Consider the following 11,696-nt stretch of genomic DNA (forward strand, 5'->3'; position numbering starts at 1 on the left):
GTCATAAAGACAAAATATCAAGAACTGAGAGAAGGGCATCTGAATGAAGCTAACGTTATAATGTTACCTCACAAGTTAATAGCTAGTGAGCATATAACAAAATTAGCTTATGACTTGGCACCAGCAAAACTACAAAAAGATATTGTTTATAATAACTGGTAAATATTCAAATAATTAATTTCAATAACATATTTCATTTGCTATTGAAACTATTTATAACATATCAAAAACAGTTTCTCACCTGACTTTAGTATAAAATAGACTGAAATTATAAAATTGGCTGAAGTGCAAAAAAAGGCCAGTTTAAAAAATATAAAATGTAAAATACAATATATATAGTAATATGCTTTACTACAATTAGTAACTTTAAACTAACAATTAACTTCAATTGTTTATCACACAACTTCCTGTTTGCAGGTAAAATTCAAGTTTCACAGACAGGTAGACGGAGGAAAAAGTAAAAAACAAAAATTGCAGCTTCTTCATTGTTTAATTTTTGCAGGTTTTTTGTCAAGTTATTTTTTTGCAGTGTCTAAAACCACTGTGACACACTCTGCTGTATTTTTTGTGGAGACATTTTGTTATCCAGGGACGGAGGCTTACTAAGTTAAACTCTGATGGTGCTGGAAGATGAGACGGGGTTACCATGACAACACACAGGTGCTAATGAATGCAGCGTTGTCAACGAGGAGGATGTGACATCACAGCGAGGCGTGCTGCCAGGACACACACTGTAAATAGCACTGTTTACATCAGCACACACAACAGAAGGTGCTGCATCTAACACTCATAAACACACCGGATATAAGACTAAAAATAACACTTTTCTAAAAAGAATGTAGTCGTCCCAGGAAAGAGTGGTTGAAACGATGACATGAAGGATCGATCAGGACAAATAGATACTACAAATACATAAACCCAAATCTCTACATTTCTAATGCAATATTCTCATATAAGTTTTTACATTATTCTGTTTTACTATCATGAAGTTAATCACATGGACATCACATTTCTGAGTCCTATCAGAATATATCATCTTAATCAAAATCAATAAATTAATTGAATCTGAGTTTAATCAGACTGTTGCAGCCATGACATCCAACTAAACACGTGCGAGTCTGTTTTGTGGTGTTCAGAACAGCGTGAATAGAGCATTAATATTTCACAGAAAGTCTCTGAGAGTGTCACCGAGGTGTAAACACTCAAACACACAGTAAGACCTCGTGCTGCGGTCAGCTCCCACTGGTTTCTTTACATAGAGACATCACGTCTGTCACAGTTTTTCACCCATGCACATCTGCTCTCATACATGAACATTTCCTCTTTTTCACACTTACTTTCTTTTTCTCTGTCATTGACAAGATAATTAGTTTGTCATGGTAACGAGGGGCAGCCATGTGATTGGAGCAGCTGTGTTCCTTATTAGGAAGCGGGAAGATTAGCAGGAAGGACACAGCTGCTAATTATAGACGCTAGCATGAAGCTAACAGGCTAAGTTCTCAGAGCAGCTCGCTCTGAGCTGCTGCTGCCTGGCTCAAGGGCAGGTTGTCCAGGATGTTACCCATAATATAACTGCTAATAACTATTGATGAAGACCATGTAATGTAATATACTCCAAAATAAACAGTTTAACCAGCTCCACCCATCCAGCCAGGTCAGCCAATCAGAGTGCGAGAGACCCAGGTGAGTCAGCAGGTGGAGTGCAGCTGTGTCATGGATTTAGAACAACACAGGGACAACAGGGACGTCACAGTGTTCAGCTAAAACCACTACTGAAGAGTCGATGAAGTCATAGTCTTGTAGTAAATGCTTTGTAGTAAATGAAAATAAAATATATTTAAGTATTTAACTAAGTCAGAAAAGCATTTTGTATTCTAGCGAAACTAAAAACTACAGCAAAGAGATGCAAAACCACCACAACTACACACAGACCAACCTGAAAGAGACAGAGATGCTAAATCACCACAAAGTCATTGTAAATGAATAGAATAAAAGCTGCTACAGACATAAAATGACAGCAAATACACAAAAAAAGAGATGCATCAAGACCCAGAAGTACTCCAAAGCAACTCAAAACTACAAGAATGAAAGAACCATTAACAGATGCAAAACAACCACAAGGAGAAACCCTTGAATGTCTCACAAATGAAATACTGAAACACTCGATCTCCTGTCTGCACATCACATTACATGAAACTTTATCATCTCTACATTATGCAGAGTTTCTGGGTTTATTATAACTGTTTGTGTTGTGTTCCTATGTGAATGTGGACAAACCTCCGTCACAGAGCATTAATGTAACAGTGTCCTGAGTCACTGCTGAGTCAGTAAACACCTCAGGGCTCATCCACACTAAACTGACACTGATGTGGGTTAATCTGGATTCTTGGGTTCAGCCTGTTTCCACTGTCGACGCCGGAGGTTTCACCGTGACGTCTTGTGCAGCTGCAGCTCTGATGTCAAACAAATGAGATTCACCTCAGACACATGGACCTGAAGGTGTGTGTGTCTATTTAAAAGTGGATGCAGCTCAGAGCTCAGCAGGAGGTTGTGACATTCGCAGACACACAGGTAACCTGACACAGTGTGACTAGCTCTGAGGAATTCTGGGTCCACGTTAATGTTGTTACTGTACAATGTAGTACATAAACATAAACAGTTTTATTCTATGAAAACACTGGTTTGTTTCTTAGTAGAGATATCCTCCAACGCCCTCATCCGGCCCTCCAGAGTTTTTTTGTTTTTATACCTATTAACTTTATTTTATGTGTTTTTAAAATTAATACTGAATGTTTTTTTTTTATTGTTTAATTTTTACTTTAGGTACCAAATGAACAGACGGCTTTGACGGGAACCAGCCAGGAGCTACACAGAGGGTCAGGGTCGACAGGTGTGTGTGGTTTAGGTTACATCAACAACACAAACTGCTTTGTGTGTTTGTGTGTGTGTGTGTGTGTATGTGTATGTGTGTGTGTGTGTGTGTGTGTGTGTGTGTGTGTGGTGTCTGAGCTGAATGGAGTCTGGTGGGAACATTTGCTCAGAATCTAGTGAAAACACACTGAAGTCTCCCTCTGTTCTGGATAAACTGACCTGTAGAAAGTAAATTCAGTGGAAGTCAAACTCAGTGGAAGCTTGTTGATTTTTCTAATTGTTTAGCTTTAAATTACTATAAAGTAAAGTTAAAGGAGAAAGGAGCTTTATAAAATGATGAGCTGTTACCTGAGCAGGTAAGGTGGGGGGGGGTCTAACCTACAGACCAACATAATGAAGAGGAAGCAGAGAGGGATGCAGTAGTGCAGTGCTGCTGCCATGGTTACCAGTGACTGGTGACTTGTTTACGTTGCCACAGTAACTGTGATGTTTTGACCAAACACTTTTCCTAGTGACACTTTTCAACATTTGTTCAATGTTTATTCTTTATTCTATTTGATACCATCAGTCTGTTCTAATCCACCTGTGACCAGCTTTAAACGTTACCATTTTCAAACACATTACACATTTCAAACAGACTCATCTTGATACACTCAATACTTATGTAAAAGTACAACTAGGATTACTGCCTCCAACTTTTATGCCTCCACCAACTAGTTACTACATGTTGCTGGTTACATGCACGTGTCCACATTCATTTTAAACAGCTCAAGTGGACGTTGGTGCCAGATGTTCTGATCAGTGTTTGCGTCAACACATGATGTGACGCCTCTTGCCTTCTACAATTGCAACTTCAAATGATTTACTATGAAGTACTTGTACTAGTTTAACTAATACAATCCAAGTGTTTTAAACATAATAGTGTTGAGTTAATAAATATTTGAGTCCAGTCTAGTTTTGAAATCAGGTTTCTGCAGAAATCCAACATGTTCAGTTCTTATTAAGTTTAATTAATGAACTAATTCAAGGAGACTTAATCAGAAACATCCATTTAATTTAAGCCAGATAAATGTAGTGGAGTAAAAGTACAGTATTTACCTGTCAATTGTGCAGTAAAAGTACATATAAAATGGAAATACCACTTGCAAAGGATTTAACTTTAGATGTATTCAGGCCACTACAGCTGCAGTACATCTCTACAACTCTACACCACTTCAATCCACTTGAAACTGTGTCTCAATCAAATCTAACCCTTCTCCAGTCCCGTCTAACTTACTGTTTCTTTTCACTTTCTGCAGACAGTTTGAAACCCTAAAAATACAAACCCAGTCCCTCACTCTCACTGTATAATTGAATATAGACTCCAGCAGGTTCTAACTCATCTGCTCTGAGGGTCTTTGAGTTCAGGACTAATGGAAAACTGTGTGTGTGTGTGTGTGTGTGTGTGTGTGTGTGTGTGTGTGTGTGTGTGTGTGTGTGTGTGTGTGTGTGTGTTCAGATGGTGTCAGATTTGTCGGGCCAGAGGTCAGTTTATTTCCAGCTTCTCTCTTCATCATACAACCGTCTCTCACACACACTCGCTCTGACCTGCCGTTGGTTGATAGTAATGTTTGAGAGCTCCTGACCAACTGTCCAGTTAAATGATCTATTCACACATACAGCAGAAAGGTACAGTGTTTTTGTTCTGTTGAAGCGTTGCCAACACACAGTATGCAGCTACCACCCTGGTCTGTTACTCCAGGTCACCTGATGCTTCAGGTGAGTTTTAGTCTGGAACATACTCACAGGAACATACACACAGACACAATCATGATGCAGGCAGAGGTCATACACAATGTCCGAATGTGACATACTAATAGTATATACAGTCCAAAAGGAAGCAGACGAGAGATGAGTCCAGATATCTAATCAGGGAGTCCAGGAAATAAGATGGGGAAAAAACAGATCTGAACAGGTGAACAGGTGAGTCCAAAATCCAAAACAGCTAAAAGACGACTTGTAACAGGCTACGTAGGTAGAACATAGGTAACTCAATCGTACATTATGTCAATGGGCTGAGACTGAGTCCAGGTGTGCAGGTACAGTCGGTGAAGCAGAGTCAGGTGGTGATGCCGGCAGGTAAACTGGTGGCACAGAGCAAATGGGAGGAGGCCAGTGCACAGATGAGTCATTTCCAAGGAGGGAGACTGAAGACTTGCGCTGGTACCGCAATAGAAGAATGAGCCAAAACAGCAGGACCAGAACAGAATCCAGACTTAGAGGAGGCACACATGTAGGATGGTTTTAAGACCTCCATCACAGTCATGATCTGCTCTTACGGACATTGATATGAAAACTGTTGCATATCTGAATCTATCAAGACCAGTTTTTAATCAAAGCCTGAATGAAGCCTGAACCTCCAGAGCTGCATTTAACTTAATCTGAATCCTCTGCTTTCATCTAGTGGCTGAAAGAAGCCACTGCAACAACAACACTGCAAAAACTGTACACGGCAGCAGAATCATTGCAGGTAACACATCCAGCATCCATAACAACAGTGATACTGTTATGGACACTATTGGATGGATACGATTATGATGTAAAACACAGTAACTACAAAATTCAGTTGTACCTGTATCTCACCTTGATATTTTTGTTACTGAGGCACTTTTTAAAAATTGTAGTAACTATGACATAAACCAAAAAATAGTTTGTACACTTCATGATTCAATATTATACAGTATCATACCTTTAAACCACCAACTTGAAAGTTATATTACAATATTAATTTGCGCATTAATGTAGTGTTAATCAGTTTCAAAATACTGTATATACTAATAGTACTTGGGCAAATAAATAAAACCAGGTTATAGACTTTACTATATTAATGAAGTGATGTTAATATTAATTTATCTAAGTATCATGTGTGCGTAAGCTTCTTCTTCTCATGTTGCATAATCATGAGTAGAATGATCTATATTATATGTATTTATCTATCTACAGTAGACATTTTGATCTATTCTATATTTGAATGTGTTTCCTTCACGTCACTTCTGTTCTGGTTGTAGGTGCAGAGAGCGTCCACTCGATGTCAGCACAGTCTTTGAGTTTATGTTCAACCGCACGACATCAGTGACAGTAAATTAATTAGTTAGTCAGTAAAGTTACTCAGAATACATTTTATCTGAAAGTGTCACCAAATATCAGATAACACTACCAAACAATGTTGTCAACATACACTCACGGTTAAGTTCCTGCTCCTGAAGCTGTTTTGTATTTATTATTCATGACCCCACGACCTTTCTTCTAGTGCCACCACCATAACAAACAGTAAACTACATTTAAAAACCAGGTAAGTGGGCCTTTAAGAACAGTGACTTCTGATTTCAGAGGACTATCAGTCACATTTTATATCTTCAAGCACCTTGTTAGACCAGTTAAAGCCTCTGGCTTTGATCTGATTTGACTCTGCAGAGTCTGAAGATAGAAAAGAAAAGAGGTTTACAGTAAATACCAAAGTCTCCTTCAGTAACAGTCAGTACAGTTTATAAATCTCAACACGCGCTGTTTAAAACACAGACAAACACAGTTTTAGTGACATCTAGTGACCATTAGAGAAATTGCAGCATAGCACTCATTAACACCGGCTCCCAGAATGTTTTACTGGTTTGGTTTATGTTGGTTTGTTTAGATTTTGATAGATTTTCTTCCAACTTTCTTTTGGAACTATAGTTGATTGTTGTTGTTGTTGTTGTTGTTTCATACTTTATTGTTCATGTCTTTTCCTGATCGTTATTCTCTTTTTTATGTGAAACACTTGTTTAGAAAAGTGCTCTTTAAATCAATGTATTATTATTATTACTACTCTTGCTGTCACATTACACTTTAACAGCATCCTCAAGTTAGAAAATCTTTCTGTATTTCTGAAGACAAAAACAAATGCAAAGAAAATTTCAGCAGTTTAAAATATTCAGGGTTAATGTTGTAGCATAATCTGGACTCTACTGCACTGCAGGAAGTTATACAGTATACTGCATTACACTATTTTAGGCACCCACGCCATTCCCACAATAAATAGGAAGGGTTGTGTTAGAAAGGGCATCTAAATTGTGCATAACTGAGAGAGAAGGTGGGGGAGGCGAGTTTAAATATTTAAGATTAAGTACAGGATTTAGATCATCTGGGCATGTGCAGAGAGGAAGGCCAAGGAGAAGGTTGTAACAGAGAACAGAGTGAGGTGGATCATCCACGTTTGGCTAAAAGGAGCGGCTGAAAGACGCAGAAGGAAGCAGCTATGACTGGACAGTTGTTTTATATCTGCAACCACCAGACGCACCAACAATGGCAAAATTCCCTCCCACAAATCATGTTTTATTCTGTCCTGTAACTTTAGTCAACTTTAACTTTCCCTTTAAAGACATGTAGCACACAGATTTTTCACCTTGGTAGGAGCTAACTTTCAAAGAAGTCAATTTTGATGCTGGTAAAGGGAAATTCATTGCACAGGCTTCTTCCTTTACATAGTTTTCAAAATAAAAGCAGTGGTCCACATTCTTTCTAAAGTTCATCCAAAGTAATCTCTATTTTAGATTACTGTTCCCCTGTTTATCACAGGGCTGACATACAGTGTAGAGAAAGACAAACATTCACTCCTATGGTTAAGTCATCAATTAACCTAACGTGCACGTCTTTGGACTCTGGAGGACGTTCGAGTAACAGGAGAAAATCCATCAGAAATGCACCAGGCCGACCGCTGGATTCAAACCCAGGTCCTTCATACTGATAAATAAATAAATGATTGACTTTTTTGTCAAATATATAACTTAATAATAATAAAATAGTGTTATTGTATTTTCTAAATGATGAATTACAGTTCTTTTTAGTTGATATTCAAATTCAGAAGTGAATTCCTGGCATAAAACAACTGACATGTCTGTGGTACAACTTGAATTCCAAATAATGAGGAAGACTGAGATGCATGCTGAAGCTCCTGGATAAAGCTGTTAATTGAAGCTTGAGTTAAGATATGGTCTTGTCATACATGATATGCTCTCTTATTTCTGCTCTTTACTTTTGCATACTATCAGTGTGATTTAAAACACAACTTTGTGTGTGTGGTTGCTGTGAACCCACTAAACACTTCCTCTGCAACAGGAAACAACATAACTTCATGGAAATGCCACAGTTTGTTTCAGTGTGATACGTTAATGAGCTCTGTGTGTACATGTGTTTAATGACAATACGCCATAATGCTCTTTGTCTCTTTGAACAGTCAGCATTTTGACTAAAACTATAAAACACTAGGTGACAAATGGACCTTAAAAACGCTGTCTCAGTGTCACAAAGACAGGTCTGCGTAGGGCCGTGTTTACACGTAGCATTGAGACAATTGAAGATGATTGAGACATTATCTTTCAAACAGAACTGTTCTATCTTAAGTTGTGACACACATTCACACCTCCCCATCCAAGTGAATGGCAGTTTATGTCTGTGTCAATGTGGCCTCAAGGATTAAACTCTCTTAATCTTTTCAATGCTGCTGCTTCACAATCTGTACACGTGAACACCGTTGTGTTCCTAAACTGAAATGAGAGTCACATGAAAACAACAACATCATTTCTGCACCAGTCAAATCAAGCAATTTCTCAAAAACGTAGTTACAGTCTGATCCAGTTCCTCTTGAATTTAACTTTCTCCATGAATGTCCAACAAATGTAAACCTTCCTCTCCACTCCCCCTTTGTCTCCATGCTTATTTTACTGGACTGTGAGGCAGAGATCAGATATGAACCGGATATAGGAGCATATCCCGAAGTGGCCCAGATCTGATTTATTTATATTTGATCCTTTGTTATTCTAACAACCCTAAATAACTGATATTTCACAGCACAGTTTTATTATTCTTCCATACATGTGAAATAGTACAAAGCTCATCTGGGACTGCTGAATATCGTATGCCAACCATGTCAATACAAGAAACTGATGCACAATCTTCCAGTAAATATATAATCACATCTGACAACAGGACACAGAGACAGAGAGGAAGCTAGCATAGCTTGTGTGGTCCCTGCAACTAAATTAAAAACTTGTCCTGTCAAGTAAATTGATGAATTTGGCAGTTTCACTTGATAGGGATTTGTATTATTTTCTACTTTGGTCAAGTCTGTCACTAGCACAACAACCTGCCTGCACATCAACTGAAATTATATATATAAGAATAAACAGAGCTCATCTTTCTTTCTGTGTAATTTCTCTGGTATTCCTATTTCTCACTTCATCACCTTCTTATCTTTCAATCTTGTCTCAGTGGTTAAGACAGTGTCCCTGTGTGTCACTTCCTGCTTGTAAACAGTCAGAGAAACATTCGCTTCACAAGTGAAGCTGTTTGGATTTATTTTGATTATTTATTGGTCCGTTTTCTCTGTTCTCTCACCATTCTCAATGAAAACTAACTGACTCACAGCAGACATCACATGGCACCAATGGGCTGCTGATTTTGGTTGAGCTACATCTGAATATACACATTCCCACATCCACAATGACATTCACTACATGTTTAAATAATAAATGCATCACAGTGCATTGATTTGCTCAGCCACACTCTCTCTCACACAAACACACTGACCACAAACCTGACCATGGAAAGCTGCATCTGTCAACTCCGTCAGCCTCAAAGACTCAGCTCTTCGAAGCTCATAGCCAGTTTGTAAGAAGCCTGTGTAGTAAGGATAGCGAAGCTAATAACAACAACTCATGTTGTCACATCACAATTTTTAACTGGGAGTCCACAGAAATTGTTCAAGGAAACGGGGGTCTTTAGAAACTGATGCAACTTATTACTATAAGGTGAATGTTGCTACTGAAAAGTGGAACTGCATTCCTGCTTATTGAGACACCACAGATCTATTGTAATTAAAGCTTGTCAGTACACTCGCAATAGCAAAACAAACAGATCAACATAGTCAGAAGAATTTCTGTGCAGGAAACATTGACTTTTTTCTAAGGAATTTTGCTCATCGTTCATGTTAACCTCAACAACCTTGCTGATTCCCTTCTAGCATCACCTTTCAGCCTCTGTTGTACTTTTAGTTGAGTGCTAATTAGCAAATGTTAGCAAGTTACCATAGTGAAATAATATGGTGAACATGGTAAACATTACACTTGCTAACATCAATATGTTAGCACTTAGCTCAGAGCAACACCTAAATGCCTAAATACAGCCTTTAAATGCAGATTCTTTATCTTTGTTACCAACATTTTTTGCAGTTGATACCTATTTTTGTCCCACTAAACACACTTGATTTCGCAGAAAGGCAGCTCTAATAAAAACCTATCAAATAAATGCAGAGAAAAGCATGACATTAGCTTTCTCAGTGCTGCTAATTAAACACCACCTGTGGCGGTTTCCTTTCTTGCAAGCGCAACCTTCCAACATGCACTGTCACAGTTAAGTTGCGCTACCGACAGCACAAAACTAAAGAAGCTGATTGGAGGCTAAAATACAGTGTATGTACTTATGGGTCAACTCTTCATCATGCATCCCTGCAGACTGTCTGCACCAGCAACAGTAAAGAGCTGTGAGTAAATTCTGCCAAAGTCTCATCTGACATTTATAGACATGCAAAACCTTTCTCCTGCAGTAGCATCTGCAACATGCTGACTCACCCTGAAACCCACACATCAACATCAAGACACACACTCAGAGCGAACCACTGAAAGAGGCGGGGGGTAAAAGTTGACTCCCAGTGTTTCTCAGTGTGTCGTCATGGTTTCCATCACTATCCTGCTAAAGTGCCCTTTATTGTTGCAGTAGTCCACCCCCTCATTAACCCCCCAATCTAAAGCAGAAATATATGTATATAAGTACAGCGATTACTAGCAACTTGTCTAAGTTCTCAACTGTCAGCCACATATTTTAATAATAATAACTTTATTTATGATTTTTAATCATTTGATTTTATCGTCATATAAATAAAAAAGCTACTTTGCTGTAGGCAAGTAGCATGGAGCACAAGCTGCAAAAAACAAAATGCGATATCATGCAGAGCTCTTGTTGTCATTTAATTTGTATCAGTAAAAATTTAATGTGGAGCTAAATAAACTAGTGTTGTGTGGCAATCCTCAAGGCTCAATAATTGGGCCTCTTTAATTTTTACATGTATTCATTATGCAAACTAAGTTATATATATATATATATATATATATATATATATATATATATATATATATATATATATATATATAAATCATAATTATGCAGATGACATCCAAATATACTTGGATGTTTTAAAACAACTACAGTCTCATAAATTCAGAAAAACAACCGCTGTTCCCTGACATGCAATTCAATTAGTGAGTGTAATGTTGTTCTTACCATGACAGCATAGCATAACTATAAGATCGCAGTCCATGTTTTTACAGGCATAATTCAACAATCCGGATAAGTAACGTATTGTCACTCTCTTTCTAAAAGACAAAATCAAGTGTAGACTGTGAGCCAGTGTCTTTATCTACTCATCAAAGTGCTCATTTACTGTATACCTCTGCCACATCATTTACCACCTCCAGTCTTGTTATTTAGTTTTTGTCATTGGATAGTTTCTATATTTAAACAGATGGCAGTTTCAAAGTAGGTGAATTTATTATTACAACTAACTGCAATCTCTCCTCTCTCTTTCCCTCTCCCTCTCTCTTCTCCCTCTTCCTGTCTCTCTGTCGAGCTACACGTCATTCCACCCTTTGCCCTCTGGACCTGTCTAACTCGTCCTGATGCCCAACTTCTGGCTGGAGATCTCGTCGCCTGGATCCACCGTTTGCCCTTTGGGATGCGTTTGGAGACTGGATTGG

The 11,696-nt window shown here is 38.2% G+C and overlaps 1 protein-coding gene across 1 annotated transcript in view; it reads right to left on the reverse strand.

The window, feature by feature from the left end:
• Positions 1-11,283, reverse strand: part of zgc:161973 (F-box protein) — a 37,983-nt gene extending 26,700 nt beyond the window's left edge. The window contains exon 1 of the mRNA XM_026362538.1: positions 11,224-11,283. Within this exon, the coding sequence (XP_026218323.1) occupies positions 11,224-11,234 (11 nt within the window). The 5' untranslated portion in view covers positions 11,235-11,283. The remainder of the gene's footprint in view (positions 1-11,223) is intronic.
• Between the last annotated feature and the right edge of the window lie 413 nt (positions 11,284-11,696).

Source organism: Anabas testudineus, chromosome 23, assembly GCF_900324465.2.
Source record: "Anabas testudineus chromosome 23, fAnaTes1.2, whole genome shotgun sequence".
NCBI classification, from domain to species: Eukaryota; Metazoa; Chordata; class Actinopteri; order Anabantiformes; family Anabantidae; genus Anabas; species Anabas testudineus.